Source organism: Centroberyx gerrardi, chromosome 9 (assembly GCF_048128805.1).
Source record: "Centroberyx gerrardi isolate f3 chromosome 9, fCenGer3.hap1.cur.20231027, whole genome shotgun sequence".
NCBI lineage: Eukaryota > Metazoa > Chordata > Actinopteri > Beryciformes > Berycidae > Centroberyx > Centroberyx gerrardi.
The window spans coordinates 330,001-346,969 of record NC_136005.1 but is presented as its reverse complement, the minus strand read 5'-3'; the positions used below and the strand labels follow the sequence as shown (position 1 = coordinate 346,969).

The 16,969-nt window shown below is 42.1% G+C and overlaps 2 protein-coding genes across 3 annotated transcripts in view; one reads left to right on the top strand and one right to left on the bottom strand.

Moving 5' to 3' along the window:
• The first annotated feature begins 449 nt into the window (after window positions 1-449).
• Window positions 450-11,685, top strand: LOC139911269 (NACHT, LRR and PYD domains-containing protein 1-like). 2 transcript variants are annotated; one of them, XM_078285815.1, is made up of 11 exons: window positions 450-579; window positions 4,443-5,120; window positions 5,632-5,839; window positions 6,902-6,981; window positions 7,089-7,132; window positions 7,491-7,699; window positions 7,971-8,233; window positions 8,445-8,567; window positions 9,782-9,968; window positions 10,216-10,242; window positions 10,913-11,685. In XM_078285815.1, exons 2-11 carry the CDS (start codon window positions 4,539-4,541, stop codon window positions 11,173-11,175), a joined length of 1,986 nt encoding a protein of 661 aa, XP_078141941.1. In that variant the 5' UTR covers window positions 450-579; window positions 4,443-4,538; the 3' UTR covers window positions 11,176-11,685. The 2 variants fall into 2 exon arrangements, with proteins under 2 accessions (XP_078141941.1, XP_078141940.1); XM_078285814.1 differs by having other exon boundaries at window positions 5,629-5,839.
• Window positions 11,686-12,762: 1,077 nt separating this feature from the next.
• The window catches only part of grin3bb (glutamate receptor, ionotropic, N-methyl-D-aspartate 3Bb), a 110,860-nt gene continuing 106,653 nt past the window's right edge, over window positions 12,763-16,969 (bottom strand). The window contains exons 8-9 of the mRNA XM_078285810.1: window positions 16,012-16,079; window positions 12,763-13,627 (exon numbers count right to left, since the gene is read on the bottom strand). Of these exons, the coding sequence (XP_078141936.1) occupies window positions 12,838-13,627; window positions 16,012-16,079 (858 nt within the window). The 3' untranslated portion in view covers window positions 12,763-12,837. The remainder of the gene's footprint in view (window positions 13,628-16,011; window positions 16,080-16,969) is intronic.

Sequence of the window (16,969 nt, the reverse complement as noted above, 5' to 3'; positions counted from 1 at the left end):
ACGCTCTGCTCTCAGTTTAAATTAAAGCTGCTGAGCTTTAATTTAAAGTGAAACTCTTCAACTGTGCAAACAGTGTTTAGAACCCAGACTGTTATCTGGACTATGTCATTTATAACCCAGTCTGCTATAATTCTTAATTATGTCATTTATAACCCAGTCTGCTATAATTCTTAATTATGTCATTTATAACCCAGTCTGCTATAATTCTTAATTATATCATTTATAACCTAGTCTGCTATAATTCTTAATTATATCATTTATAACCCAGTCTGCTATAATTCTGGATTATATAATTTATACCCCAGCCTGTTATTATTGTAGATTATATCATTTCTAATCCAGCCTGCTGTGACGCCTCGCTGTGTTTCTTCACCACAACCTGGATGGAAATTTCTAAAGCAAGCTGAGTTGTTCAAACTGAATCTGACTGTTTTTACTAAAATAGAAATGAGTCACCGTCAGAACAGCATCATGTTTCTGTTGGTTAAAGTAGAAACTACAGGAAATACAGAGAGCGAACCGCTTCCTGTCACCGAACCTGCTGCAGTCCGTCTCGCCGCTTCCTGACCCGCTCCACCGGTAAGAAATCAAACCATTAAACTTCTCTCACTGTCCTGTTTAATGTGTCTGAAAACTGAATAAAATAAAATAAAATAATAAAATATGAATCTGCAAAAGCTCTCCTATAAGACACGCTGAGGAAACCTGGCAGTGAGTTACTGGAAGTCATCTGAATGTTTTCTGATATAAAAAGCAGCGGTCGGGTCACAGCAGCAGATAAAAACAGAGCAAACGGTATTAAACTGCTGCATTAAACTTTATTCAGTAGAAATATATTAAATGTATGAGAAGCATCTAGTTCAGTTTTCTGGTATAGTTTCATACATTTTCACAGCAATTTTTCATGTATTTAACCAGGTAGTCTCACTGAGATCCAGATCTGCTTTTCTCTAAAGTCAAAGTGCTTTTATCAGAAAGCAACAAACTATAATCACTCCTATTTCATTATTCTGCACATTTTCCCTTTTGTAGTTTATTCTTTTCTATTTTTTTGTATTTATCACTAGTGTTTTTAGTTTTTATTTTATTTACAATACTTTGTAACTCTGATTAGATATGTTGTAAAGGTTAACATTATGAGCATTAGTATTAGCGTTAGCATTAGTTTTAGTATTATTAGCATTAGCATTAGCATTAGTATTAGTATTATTAGCATTAGTATTAATATAGTATTAGTATTAGTTTTAGTATCATCAGGCCGGTGTTTGGTAGATTGATCCTCATCAGGATTTGATTTGGGTGAGAAACGAAACTTAAGTTAAACTCACTAAACTAAACTAAGTTTAACTTTGTTCAGTTTAGTCTAATTTAATTTAGCTACCTAAAGTAAACTGAACTAAGTTTGTTTTTCTGTTGATTTGACACATTTCTCCAAACTAAAGTCCATACAGTTACCTTTAACCAGCAGTCTAATAATACCTTTTTGTTGTTTTTGCACAAATTACAAAAGCACATAACCCATAAATCCCCTGTAAAATAAATAAAGAAAATGAAATAAAGAAATAAAAGGGATAATAAAGAATGAAGTTGTCGGTGAAAACAGGAAACTTGTTTGCTTCTTTTATGCAAATTGTGATTCATCATGTTCATCAGTGCGTCTCCCTGCTGCTTCACTGAGACAAACATGGAAACTGTAAAACTGAAATATTAAATATTATAGTAGTAACACAATTGTAAGGAACAGATGTTTTGCTTACTGTAAGAAAAAGCAACATTTCATCAAATTATGGATAACATTTCATAAAATCAGATTAAGGAATGGAATCTCTGATCAATAGTTAGGGTTAGATAACCCTAACCTGATCATGTTTTACCATGTGTGGATCAATATGAATATACGGTATGAGCTGATCAATAGCTGATGTGTGGTTTTATAAAGATGATCTGAATATTGGACTGCTGGTATTTGTTTATAAACTATAAACTAAACTAAATTAAACTAAAGTGAACTAAACTAAATTAAACTAAACTAAACTAACTAAACTACACTATGTTAACTAAACTAACTCAAGTTAAACTAAACTAAACTAAGTCAAACTAAGCTACACATGCTAAATTAAACTAACTAGACAAAGTTAGATATAAACTAAACTTGACTAAACTAATTAAACAAAGTTAAATTAAATGAACTAAACTAAACTGAACTAGACCAGACTAAAAAGGGTTAAACTAACTAGACTTTATCTCAGTCTGCTGTCTCTGCAGACTCATTTCACTGATTTTCCATTTTCCATTCAGACATAAATAACATGAATCATATTTGATCATAAAATAAAAGCGACCTTTAATCTCATTAAACTAGAAACCAGAGTGTTAATCCAGGTTAACCAGTCAGCTCCTGCTTCAGTCTGGACAGGTTTTCTGTCTCTCTCTGTCTCCGTAAAGTGAAGTAAAGTGAAGTAAAGTAAAGTAAAGTAAAGTAAAGTAAAGTAAAGTAAAGTAAAGTGAAGTAAAGTAAAGTAAAGTAAAGTACATGTAAATTCATATTAACCAGTTAACAGACTTCTAAACCACTGGAGCTTTTACCTGTTATAATAATAATCAGTTGAGCGTCGTAATAAATCAGACTATTGTTCATTAAAATAAAACCTATTTGTGTCATTAAAGATACTGTTACATAGATATTAAAATGATAATAATAATATAATATAATAATATTAATTATAATATAATAATATGGAAGGTTATACATCCTTTTAAAATTTTTAACCATTTGCTCAATATGTTAAAACATGATTAATTATTATGAATTATTAATTATATTATTTGTTAATGATTATGTCTCATTGAGATCAAGATCTGTTTTCAGGAGAGACCTGCAGACAGATATAAAAACACACAGAAGTTTATTCATGTCGCCACACAGCAACACTCAGCAAAGATAAAACAGTGGAAACAGTTACAGTCAACGCTAAGAATTGAAACTTTTCTAAAGAAACAAGAGATTCTAATTTCAAAGACTTTTGCAAATCATTCATTTGCAAGGTGCGTAGTGTCGAGAAACATTTTTGCCGTTGGAATATCTCAGATTAGGTCTAAAATCCTGAGACCTGGTTCCATAGTTACTGGATTTAATTGTGATTAATAATTTCCCTAGCAGAGCCTTATAATGAACAAAATACAAAACATTTCTCTTCTTTCTGTCAAACAAGACCATCAGTTTTTCATACAGGACAGTGTGAGCATGAAATCTATCAGCAGTAATAAAACGGAGGGCGCTGTGGTTTTAATGTGAATACAGAGTGTCTCCATAATCAAAGACACACATAATTGTAGATTGGAAAATATTTTTTACTACTACTATTACTATTTCTAAACAGGAATACAATTTTAACTTCCAGCCTATGAGAGAGAGAGGCGTTCTGCACGGGTCTTAAAGGAGAGTATTTAGTATAAAGTATTTATAAGAATCTACAGTTTCAATTAACTTTGTAAAAAACAATTTTGTACTTCCAGGTAATCAAATTCAGTGATAATTTTTTTTTATTGTAATTATATACATTTTTTTAGATACAATGGAATATTTCTGGTTTTGGACGACTGGAGAGACTTTTCTTGAAAACATTGACAGTCCATAAATACATTTCTATCCGCTGTGTGTTTGTACCACACTGATGTGTTGACTTGACTGAGGATCATTTGTTTTCTAAGTTACTACAGCATGAAGATCTGGAAATACAAGTCAATTCAAAAACATAAAGTACCTGTACTGGTTATGAGTTTGACAACATGTTCAATATTTCATGTTCAATAGTTCAACATTTTAAACAAAACAACAAAAAACAAAAACAACTGGAAGATGTCGGTGTTTTAAACTCTAATGTCAAAATGGTTTTATAAGCTGGAAAGGAGCAGAAACCAACTAACTAAACCAACCAGGATGAAACCATGTGGGACTGAATAGCGTTGAAATATTAGAAACTGAAGTGTTTCTGGAAATCAACACTGGAACTATCTAACATTAACTTTGAATATATTAACAATGAAACTCAAAAACATAAAGTACCTGTATTGGTTATGAGTTTGACAACATGTTCAATATTTAATATACAGTATGACGTCTGAATCAACAGCTCTGCTTCTAACTCATATTGCTGTTGTTAGACCAAAACCACATAGGAATTCAGTGAAGAAAACAACGCTTATTTTCTCATCGATTTCTCATGTATTCCCAACATTCTACAAAAGGGTTTTAATGAGTTTTAAGGGCCAAAGAGTCGTGAAATTCACTCAAGACATAAATGACAGGGAAACTTTTAGTTCATGGAAACTTTCAGTTCAAGTCAAGTGAAAGAAAGAACTGTAATTACAATTCTGTGGGGATTTTTCCTGCTGTGATGACTGAGAACAGAAACATCTTGATCTTCTTTTTTGTTTCGCAGATCGTCGAGTCACATGCGGCTCATTCACTCATCTTCACCCACACTCAGTTCACAGAGACGCCCAAACAAGAAAACCACAGAACACAGGAAGCCAGCATGACCTCCAACCATGCGCTGCTGCTGCAGGTGCTGGCTGAGGTGCCGCCGGTGGAGCTGAAGAAGTTTCACTGGTGTCTCACACAGGATGTTCTGCAGGACTTCCCGCCCATCCCTCCACGCTGGCTGAGGTCCGCTGATGCCTGGAGCACCGGCGACACCATGATGAGGTGCTATGGGGAGGAGGGAGCGGTGAGGATGACGGCTGAGATCCTGAGGAAGATGGGACAGACACATTGGATCGGGGAACTCCTCAGCCGATGCCCTCGGACGGCGGTTCCTCCGATGACCAAACCGAATCCACAGCCGAGACCCTACTTTGTAAAAACTCTGCGCAGGAAGCTGATCAACAGGATACAGCACTCCAAAGGCATCCTGGACGCTCTGCAGGAGCAGGGGCTTCTGGGTAAAGCAGAGAGGGAGGCTGTTAGCATCTATGCTAGCAGAAAGGATAAGAACCGGGCGCTGGTGGACCTGGTGCTGAGGAAGGGGACCAAAGCCCAGGAGATGTTCTACCAGACCCTCAGCCAATTAGAACCATTCTTACTGAAGGACCTGGACTCCCATCCAACCATCCCCAAGGTTTCAAAGCACATTACTGTTTCAGTGGTTTAAAGGGGAAGACCACTCAAACTAAGAACTACAGGACAATAAATATTTATGAACATAGACAGAAATCAGAGAACTAAGATTCAAACCTGTGATGTCATCAAGATGTACAATCTGTAGCAGCTCCATACAGAATGAATAGGAGACAGAGAGTGTTTTTACAGAAATGTTCATTTCCCAGATCAAATTTCACATCTTGATGACATCACAGGGTCAACTCCTATTTTGTGTCGATTGGCCTGTCCTACACCATGGGTCAATGAAACATGAGTTCTTGAACTGAGAGGTATTCCCTTTGAACCTTTAATATATTTTTTATTTTCCTGTTTCTACATAGTTTAGCCAGTCTTTACATTTCCCAAATAATACCGGGTCATGAAGCCTCCCTATTGTATAATGACAGTTTGTGTTTGAGGGGTGAAGATGCCTTTCACACAGTTTATCCTCCTATCAAACTGCTTCTTTCTGTTTTATTTTGTAGCAGCTGTTGGAGGGTTTGGTTTCAGATGAGCTGAGATCTTTCCAGTGGTTGGTCAGTCAGCAGGCTGGAGAAGGCTGCCCTCCCATTGGTCGAAAGAAGCTGGAGCACGCTGACTGGCTGGAGACGCAGAACCTTCTGGAGAAACTTTACGGGCCGGAGCAGGCGACGCTCATCACCCTGGACATCCTGCCGAGGATCGTCCCGCTGCAGAGTGCGTAGAGTTAGGACGCTTCACGCAGCATCAGAACAGAAGGACTGGTCTTTATGTGTCACCATGCATCGCTGTGTGGCAGCGGTTCATCGGTTCATCATGAAGAACCCAGACCCACATGAGCAGAGAACCTCCAGGTTCTTTGTCTCAGTTTGAAAAAACTGTTGTGATACAGTGATGTATGGTGATATATTAGCTAAATCTGTTTATGATCATAAGACAACACATACTCTGACATTCTATAATAAATCACATTGTTGTAGAAGCAGTACATTATAAGCTATGTTTGCTATCAGTTCAGTTGCTAACGTCCCTGTAGTCTCTGTAGAAAAGATGAAGATGAATGTAAAACATCTAAACACAGATTACCAGGTAAATGGATCAAACCTCTATGTGTTTTCCAGATCAGGTCTCAAAGAACTCAAAGAACCCCACTCTGTTTCCTGTGGAAAACTTGCCTTCAGCCCCAACATTTTTTTTATTTGCTGTTATTCAACCTCACAGTTTTCTCAACTCGCCGTCTTCCATGGTCTCTGTGAAGTGGAACCTGGAAATACCTGGTTTGTGGTTGCTTGCAAACCCTAAAATTGGATTGATTTAAGCAAACTGTCGCTGTGCAAATCCTTGAATCCTTGAAATCCTTGAATCTATCTCCAAGAACTAAGAAAGACAATCTTGTTTTCAGCTTGACACATTTCTGAGTTTATCTAATTGGTTTTAAAGGGTTTAATCAGCCCAAGAGTAGTAGCTTTCTCAATCCATAGAGGAACATCAGGTGTGTCAAACCATGGAGGGCCGAGAGTCTGCAGGTTTTCCTTCCAAACAAACTCTCCACCAAGAGATTTCACTGTCTAGCACAGCTTCAACCAGAGAAACTAATCAGTGAAATCACCTGGGCTTTTTCTCAATATGCGTTCTTGTCCTTCCATGACACGTTTTGGGTAATATCTACCTGCCGAAGCACGATTCCACTCTGGACTAGAAGACCTCATTTCATCAGTAAATGTTAAGAATTTATGTGAAAGGTGAAGCAGGTGAACTGATGGTGTCGAACTGTCGCAGGTCTCGGTCTGCAGAGCGAAGCGCCGCCGTCGACCAGCGAGTCTGAAACCCGACCGGAGCCGGACGCAGACACGACACCGGTAATACCAGAAGCAATCGAACTTAGCCTTTACTGTTTGGTGTGATCAATCATTGGGAAATGAATTTTCTGTTTTATTGACAATTGACTATTATTTAATTTGTCTAGATTGAGATTACACCTGAAGTCCATGAGGAAGACAACATGTACCGGTAACAAGCAACACACTCTTCACAGAAAGGGTCTATATCTTGTATCATAGCAGAACCCTATGGTGCTGTAAATAACCCTTTTAGAAAGGTTCTCTACAGCACCATGCTCAAATGGTTCTATAGACCCTTTATGGTACTGTAAAGAACCCCTTAAGAATGTATGAAATGTTCCAAACCAGCAGAACTTTAAGAACCAGACTAGATTCTTTATTCTGATTTTCAGTTTTTTTTATTTAAACCAATCAGTGGGTTCTTTGAGACTTTATGGTTCTATACAGAACTACTTCCCTACCCAAAGAACATCTGAAGAACCCTAATGCTAATGCTAATGCTAATGAACGGCTCTAACTGTCTCCAGGCTGCGGTGTCCGCAGGCCGGAGTGTTCCGCTGCAGTCTGACTGGTTTGGTGTTGGAGGGCGACGGCGACGTCGCGTACCGGACGGTTCCCTGGGACCGGAAGTTCCTCGAGGCCAAAGGCTGGATTCCGGCAGGACCGCTGTTCAAGTTCACCTGCCTCCGAGGAAGTTTCCACCGGCTCCACCTCCCACACTGCCAGGTCTTCTCCGGTCAGTATGAAGAACAGACGGGCACAAATCTGGCATGAAAGTGATACGTTGGCATTTTGAAGTTTAGTTTGTAGGTTTTCACCACCAGTGGGAGGGAAACTTCGAGACCAGAAGGTTGTCGGTTCGAATCCCCGGACCGGCTGGTTTGGGAAAATGAATCTAAATGAATGAGCGACGCTCTCCCCTCCCTCACCACCAGTGCCGAGGTGCCGTTGAGCAAGGCACTGAAGCCTCAACCGCTTTGTAAATGGGGAGTGGCTCTGTGTTGCAGATGGTGGACGGGACTTCCTGTCTGTCGCCCATGTGACAGAGGACCGGGTGGACTTCGTCCGACCGGAGAGGACAACAGATAAACACGTGGTCATCGGCATCACCGGCTTCTCCGCCTTCGGCCTGGTCAGGGAAAACGAGCCGGCGGCGGCCAGCGTTCCGATCAACGGCCTGGTGTTGCTGTTCCACCAGCCGTCGGTGGATCCGGAGCTCTACTCCTCCCTGTACGTTCTGCTGCTGCCCAGGAACGTCGTGATCCCTCAGGTACTCCGGCCCGGTTCCTGCTTCGGTCGCACAAACACTTTGTTTTTGGTGAAATTTGGTTTACCAAATAGCAACCAATTTTCATTTGAATATGTTTCCTATTTTTATCTTCTCCTTTCTCCTTATACATTTTATCATTCTTGTTGTTATGTGTTTCTGAAAAGCACTTTGTATACGAAATTATTATTATTATTATGATTGTTATTTTCAGGTGGTGAGGGAGTGGAAGAAAAGACCTGGGGTGGAGTATATTGAAGCTCTTCCTGACTGTGAGCTGATCCCAAATCAGACGTACAAACTTTCTGGAAAACCAGTCAAACTCATCCAGCCGGAGGTCAGCTGGTCTTTCTGTTTTCATTCAACCGGCTGCAAATGTTTTCAGAAAATATCTGCCTGTCCTGAACCTGCCTGTCCTGAGCCGGCTAGCCTGTTATCTGCCTGTCCTGAGCCGGCTAGCCTGTTATCTGCCTGTCCTGAGCCGGCTAGCCTGTTATCTGCCTGTCCTGAGCCGGCTAGCTCGCTTCCTGCCTGTCCTGAACCTGCCTGTCCTGAGCCGGCTAGCTCGCTTCCTGCCTGTCCTGAGCCGGCTAGCACGCTACCTGCATGTCCTGATCCAGTATTCCCTGAACCCCCGTGGGTCTTTTACGGAACAACTGAGGAGCTGCCCAGAAGCCCAGCGGTCACCCTTTACAGTACAGTGGAGTCTCCAAGAGGAGGCGTGGTCCGCACGGCTCCCGATGCCATTGGCTCTCTCAGCTGCTCCGCACCACTACTGAAGTCCAGCCTGTTCCTGCGCCGCGCAAGCTCCCAGTCCCCGAGCTGCGGCGGTCTTCTGTTTCTGCGCTGCTAAAGCCTCCTGTTTCTCTGGCTCCTCCGGCCATGCCTGCCGTCGTCCGGCCTGATCCCCGGTCGTCGGCCGTGTCTGCCGACGCCCTGCCATTCCCCGTCGGCCTCTTGTCCCCCTTAGTTTTTCATTCAAGCTCTCGCTTCTACCAAGTTCTCTCTCTGCCGGTCATTGCATTTGGGTCCAGTCCCTGAGTTTTCCACACTCGTGACAGTTAGCTAACTGACAAACTGGCGAAGAAGGAACATTGGTCAAAATAAACCAATAAATTGTCAAAAAATTAATAAATTGCAATGATTTATCTATGATCTATTTTTTAACTCCTTCACTCCCATGGCATCATGATGTTGAAGCTCAGCAGCTAGCTAGCTAACCTAGCTAGTTATAGGCTAGTATGGCTTGTTTGAACTTGAAGGTCAGCTAGCCAACTAGCTAACCTAGATAACTTAGTATGGCTAGATTGTATTTTTTCAGTTAGCAGCAGAGTGCTAGGCTTCATAATATTAGCTTCCTCCTCTCTTACCTCTTGTCTTTTCACTGAGCTTCAGTCTGATGTTACTTAACCAGAAAAACTGTGGTTCTTTGGCTCCGCCCACTGAGGTTTAACTCAACCAATCAGATTATTTCTGCCTCCACATCAGCTCTGCCTCTGATAAATGTTTTATAATTAAAACTCTAATCTGCATCTCTTTTCTTCATTCCAGCAAGCAAAGTTTCTGAATTTTGAAGACTACTATAACTACATCGCTTCATTCGAGGTCCACCTGGAAAGAGATGTGAAAACAGTGCAGCTGGAGTTAAAAGACAGTAAAGTCTGTCTTCCCTGGCTGGCTGGCTGGCTGTTTCCCTCACAAGGGTTACTGGTTTGGAGCAGAGTGATCCAGCTTAAAGGTAAGAGACTGCAATACAACACTGTGGCTGTTGAGCTGAATCAGCTTCAGTAACCTGCTCAGTGTGCTCCTGCCATCTGGTCCGACTCCAACACCAAAACCAGCAGTCAGTCTGTAGCTCTACGGTTCCTTTGACTGTTTGTTATGTATTTAGACAACATCATACACACATTATCATTATTATTCTTATTAAATCATTAATTAGTAATTTTTAAAAATCTAAATGCACCATGTTTCCTTTTCCACAGCCAGTCCACCAGCAGACATCATAGCAGGTAATTACCTTCCAAACACAAACTCACATTCATTCCTGTAACTGTATTAGTTTCCTTCACTCGGTGCCTATTGATCTTTTCAACACTAAAGGTTTGTGCTTGTTGCTGATCAGCGACACGCCATTTACAAAATATAGGGAGGGAAATATGGAAATTGGAGGTGGATGTGACTAATCAATGCTGGAGGCTCGCAATTATGTGTTGATGCTGCACACTATTTAAGAACTAAAGCCTGTCTTAAGACTATTTAAGAACTATTATTTCAGAACTATTATAAGCACGTTCAAATTTTGTGCACAGACAAGCTTGGCTGCAGTAGCTGCATCACCAAAGACTGTCAGGAAAATAGCCTCAACTTTTTAATCGACCAATAAATAATAACCCAATTGGAATAAATGCAAATTTGGAATTGCACTAAACAAATACAATGTTGTTTGACTGTGGAAAAAAATCAACTTCAAATCTTTGTCTTTATTGCATTGATTTGTAATTGTTTTGGAGAAAATATCAAACTCACCTTGCTCTAATCTCGCCGCCTTGTCCAAAGGAGTCAGGAGACAAATAGTTTGTGATAATTCATAACTAGAATCATAATAATAAGCCAAGTTAGCAGATCCAAGCCTATTAGTACCTGCTACCCTCCTGTGAGTATTTTCTCTTTCTGTTCTAGAGAAGTTAGAGATGACAGATCTTCTGCTGAACACCCTGAGCTCCCTGAAGTCAGAGGACTTTGGAAGCTTCCAGCGGCACCTGGGCCAGCGCCCGGACCCCGTCCCGGTCTGCGCGCTGGAGGCAGCGGACAGGATGAGCACCGTGGACAAGATGGTCCAGAAATACCTCGCCGGCGGGGCGGCGGACGTCACCGTGGAGATCCTGAGGAAGATGCAGTATAATGATCTGGCAGACGATCTGCAGAGGAGCGCAGCATCGTGACAGATGAGGCTTCCAGAGTGAAACAGGATGTAGAACAGGATGCAGCGATCTGAACTTCAGAGGATCCAGGAGGACCTGATGCTTTTCTCTGTCACAGACATAAACTGATTTTTATTATTAATAGAGTATTTATTATTATTAGAGTATTTTGTTATGTATATAATATTATGTGTATATAATGTACAGCATTTTGAGAGCATCTTTACTTCCTTAATGTGATGTATTTCCTGTTGAAACAGGAAGTTGGGGCGGGGCTTAACACAGGGAGGGAGGGATCATTCAAAAGTATAAACCAGTGGGAGATCAGTTATGGAGAAAAAGACGGGGATGGGATTGTTATTACAGTTTTTTTTGGATGGGTTGGAGTTTTTATAATTATATAATTGTTAACTAGGTGTATATTATGACATGGAAAATTAACTAACAAGGTGAAAAGTCATTTTTCATTTCATTGTAACTTTAAATTTACTGATTGAAAAATGAATGCCAGGTGTCACAGGGGAAAAATAAAGTGGCTTTAAAAGTCAATTGTGTTCTTTTTTTACATTTTAATATCCAAGTCTCACAGTTTCATGAATTCAACAAAATGAATTTAAAATGATGAATCTCCACCTGCTGACTGCTTCAGTCTGTTGAGGCTGTTTCCTCCTGTTGGTTTAATTCTGCTGTTTTAAGAACAAAATCAATCATTTCACCTAAGAGGCATCTGCATGTGTGCAAGACTGTTTACCTGGTAACATTTAATTCCAATTGGAAGAATGGATATTTTTTTCCCAATAATAATAATATAATAAACTTTATTTATATACTCACCTCCATATCAAAGCACATGGCTCTGAAATGGATGAAACTTCAGTAATGCAGCAGATGCTTCACTGAACCTAAAATCATTTATACTCTGACGAGGAACAAGGACAGAGTAGAAATAAAGTCTTGACAAGAAGAGTACGACTCTGAACTCAGTACAACCCACATTTCCATTTTATTTTTCAGAAACATCTCATGGTCAATGAACGATGCGGATTCAGGTGTGAAAGAGACCGAAACAGAAACAGAAACCCTCCAGGAGCCTCAGTTACAAAACAGACTTCACTGGATCATTTCTCCAAATGTCCTCAACATTGTGAAAGAAACTGGCTCGTATCTTCTGTACCTTCAGATCACATGAACGACAAACAGACCCGACAGTTACACAGTGAGACTCGGACAGAAACGGCCTTCGACACAGAAACCACGGCTGGAAACACGACTCACCTCAACAGTCTGAGCGCCTGGAGGAGCCGGGAGCGTTTCCTCAGTCCGGAGTGAATATGAGTTCAACATCGCTCCGACAGACGGTGAGGCGCTCGGTAACGGAGGCTCCCGGTGCCAACCGGCTAGCTCCTGACAGAAGACAGACCGCTGTCCAGAGGCGGATGACAAAGTGTGATGAGAAATTAAGAGTTTTGCGGTTGGCTCCAAACCGCTGGTGCTGAGGTTTGTCTCAGAGACACACACCAGCCCAGTGTTTCATGATGCCAAAACATGAAATGCTGTGGAGGGGAGAGCTGCCATGCTGCTGCATTCAGGCTCACAGCAAATCCCAGTCCTACATAGCCAAATTTTCCTGAAACCACGCCCCCTTTTGTCTGCGTGTCCAGCTATTGGCTCCTGAAGAGAGCATCACCTCTTCTCATTGGTGTGTCTGCTGGGGAAGGGCCGGACTTTGGACAGGACTTTGAGCGGCGGGTCGGTCATGGTGGTGACGCACCGTGTGTTCGGAGGGAGGGCGGTGACGGTGGGCGGGGGGGCGGTGACGGTGGGCGGGGGGGCGGTGATGGTGGGCGGGGCTTCTGTCGCCGTGGGGACCGGAGAAGAGAGGTTTGTCGTCACCGTGGCAACAGGGTTGGCCAGAGAAGTCTGTATTTCTGCCCTCCTGGCCAGAGCCGACCTCAGCTGGTCTCTGATCTCCTCGATCTTCACCTGGAGCTCCTGCAGCTCCCCGGGCCTGGGAGGAGCCACCGCTGAGGGGGGAGGAGCCACCGCTGAGGGGGGAGGAGCCACCGCTGAGGGGGGAGGAGCCACCGCTGAGGGGGGAGGAGCCACCGCTGAGGGGGGAGGAGCAGCGGCAGAGGGAAGGGCGGAGGAGGAGGAGGAGGAGGAGGAGGAGGGGAGGGATAGCACCAGGCTGGCAAAGGAAGCCGCAGGTCCTCCGTTCTCACACAGTCGGGCGGTTGTCCCCGCCCCGCCTCCGCTGGCTCCTCCTCCTTTGGCTCCCGGGGGGTTGGAGGAGGAGGAGGAGGATGTGACCCGGGCGAGGAGGCGCCGGGTGTTGAGGGTCTCCAGGTTGAAGTGGACTCGTTTGTCCCGGTCCTTGCCGGACGCCTCGGCGTCTTTACTGCTCTCGTTGTTCCACCTGGCCGACGCCCCGGGGGCCGGGGGGGGCGGGGGGGGCTGGGGCTTCAGGTTACAGCTGGAAACACAGAGAAAGAGGATTTAAAGAAAAACACCACCAAACACTGTCGGCATGTAACCATGACAACAGACTGGTCGCTGGTCGAAAACCCTCTGGATAAAAACTGGGCCGGTTTCCCAGACAGAGATTAACTAGTCCCAGACTGAAATGCCCTTTTAAACTGGATTAACAATAATAGTGCTAGATTTATCTTAATCTAGATTTGACTGGTCAGATTGAACAGAATACAGATTAGCTCTACTCCAGGACTAAAGGAAGGTTTACATTAAACCTCAAGGAGGCAGTTTAACAGAAACAGTCCTCCTGTTCCTCAGTCCAGCGCTGGGCGGACTCAACCCCACGAACACAAACTGAAGTTAAAGTAATAATCTTTTTCATATAAACAAATGTCTGTTTTGTTACTCTGTCACTGATGCAACACAACAGTGATCCAACCTGTATCCAGTTCATGAAACTTCATCTGCTGTAAAGTCCGTCTTTCCTCTGCCTCACAGGAAGTGATGCGTTCATGTTTATCGAAGCAACAACAGCAGTTTGTTTGGAAGAAATAAAAGAAACTATAAGAAATATAAGAAGCTGCAGTCTTCACTGAGCGTCTTTATTATTACAGTGTGTTGGTCAGTGCGACACTGACAGCAAAACACCAAAGCAAAGACTGCTGATCTCCAACGGACTCCACAGTCTAGAAGTAATCTGAAGCTGAACTGTTGCAGAAAGACTAAACTGTGATTAACTATTCTGAATTAAGTCCGACTCCTGGATTAATCTAAACCCTGTTTTAGCTAAAACAAGGCTGCTTCTCTTATGATGGAGATACCAAGTTTTCACCTGGCAGCAGCAGTATGTAGGAGGTTTCCCATGTTCTCCAGGAGCTGAACTCAGATCAGTCAGTTCAGTCCTTTATACTGATACACTGCTGATTAGCAGTTTCTATTCTGTTTTTCTTTGCTGTATTTCATTACTTCTGCAACGGCTGAATTTCCCCACAGAGACCAACAAGCCCCACCTGATCTTAATTTATCTTGTTTTTATGTAAAAACTGGTTTCAGTTCCTCATGTATTATACAGTCAGTGTCTGTTAGCCTGCTGGCTGGAGGCTCGGCTCGGTCTGCCGCTGATCCACCATGAAGATCGGGCTCCAGACAGGACAAACATTTGCAATGAACTGCATTAGGATGCAAAGCCAGTGATGAACATGATTAGTTCACAAGATGCTGTGTTCACTAACACAGCATCTTGAATGTCCTGAGGAGCGTTGCTTCCAGCAGCGCCGCACTGTGAACATGCTAAGTGTCCCGCCTGGGGTCCAGAGAGCAGAAGACACACTGATCCCAGGTCAGAAACTTCAACATGAACTGAAACACCACAGGACCTTTTCTCCCAGACTGTTAGAGCAGAGGTACAACAGGGTCCTTCAGTTATTAGTTTTATTATTCAGGTAACTTTTATTTAATCAGGCCTTTGGATTAAAATGTTTTCAAGACAAACTTGTCATAAAGGCGTCAAACTGGAGCTGGAGCCCTTCTGATAGTAATGAGAGTGAAATGGTAATAGGTAGTTTCAGCCAAGCAATCTGATTGGTTGCGTTCAGCCATGCTGATAATTCAAATAAAGCACAGCTAGCTGAGCTGTGATGGTTACTGTCCAGTTACTGTGGTAAATAGACTTGTTCAGTTATTTTCTCTTGTCTCCAGACTTATCAAGCTGATTTCAGGATTTTTTTAATGAAATCATCTCACTGCACTGGCAGATAATTTTCAACAAATTTGACTTTTTTTCCAGGAGAGTGTAACTTGTTTCAGGACATTTTCTTGGTAAAAGTGAAATTGTCTTGGAGAAAGTTTCTTGTTTCCAGATTTTCTTCATTGTTTTATGATGATTTCTTGACAGAAGTCATATTGGCATGAATCAAGTGAAATTTATTGAAACCAGCAGATTATCTGCCAGTGCAGTGAGATAATTTGACTAAAAATATCATGAAATAAGATGATAGGTCTGGAGACGAGAAAATCACTGGACAGCTTGCATTTTTTACAGTGTAGTTGGTGATCTTTAGTGTTTTCTCCTGTTTGTTATTCTGATGTATATTCACTAATTTTCAGGCTGGACACATACGTTGGTTACCATTGCATAACACATAATGCCCTAGAGGGCGCTCTTTACTGTAAGCATGTTGCCCCCCCCCCTTCGTCCTCGAGGCAGAACAGCAAATGCCAAAGCAGTTTCATTATTCTCGTATTCAGCATGGTGAACTGTTTCCTCTTCACTGGACATTTCTGCTGGATCTCTGCTTAACGGCCCTTTAACAAAAATGTCACCTAACTACACTAGAAGTGTTTTGAGGCGGACTGCCCCTTTAGATCCCGGCATGCAGCCTTTACCTTTTGTCTTTGTCAGCTCGCTGCTTCTTCACGTCTTCGTACGTCATGTTCAGCGCTCGGTGGATTTTCTGTCAAACACACAAACGGTTTGATGAGATCGACTCAGACTTTCATCACATTTGATCTCTGGAACAAGGAAACACCTGCTGCTACAAAGGAATTGGCATTTTGAGACTTTTGCCTTTGAAATAGATTTTGACATCTGTATTTCTGAAATGTTTCTGAAATGTTGAAGGAGTCTGCAGGTTTTTGGACAAACAGCCTTTGATCAAACTGTTGTACAGCAGGACAGCAGCAGTTCGACCTCTGAGTCCTGAATGTATTTAGTTCACTTCACTGCTTGCTGAAGCTTTAGCACACTGTGGATGTTCAGTGGAAGGTAGCAGCTAGCGGCTAGCTTAGCTTATCTTATCTTATCTTATCTTATCTTAGCTTAGCTTAGCTTAGCTTAGCAGTGAGTAGCAGCTAACTTAACATTATCTCTAAAGCTCCATAGCTCAATAAATACTGAGGTCAAACTGCCAACAGTCTGAATCAAAGAGCTTTCTTTTAAAAAACAAAAGGCTATACATTTCTTTATGTCACTGGTTTTGACTTTCTGAAAATTGATACAGAATTTTGTAATGAAACATATTTCACATGCAGTGAATAAGGAAAGTGAACAATGTTCTGATGAAAGATAAACTGTATTAAACTGTAACTACAGGTTACTGCCAGTGAGGGATAGAAAGTATTGAAACAGCTGCTTCCATCTGATCTGGTCACTAAGATATGGAAAGCATCCCAGCATGCTTAGGGTCATGTATACAACTGCTGGGCCACTGCTCCATTATTTTGGCTAGAAGAAGAGATCTCAGTGACTGAGAGAAGGCTGCTGGTTGACAGGATCTTCAGTATGAAGATCTGCAGCTGATGAAGATGCTGCCATGAACTGAAGGAAAGACAACACCAGCTCCTC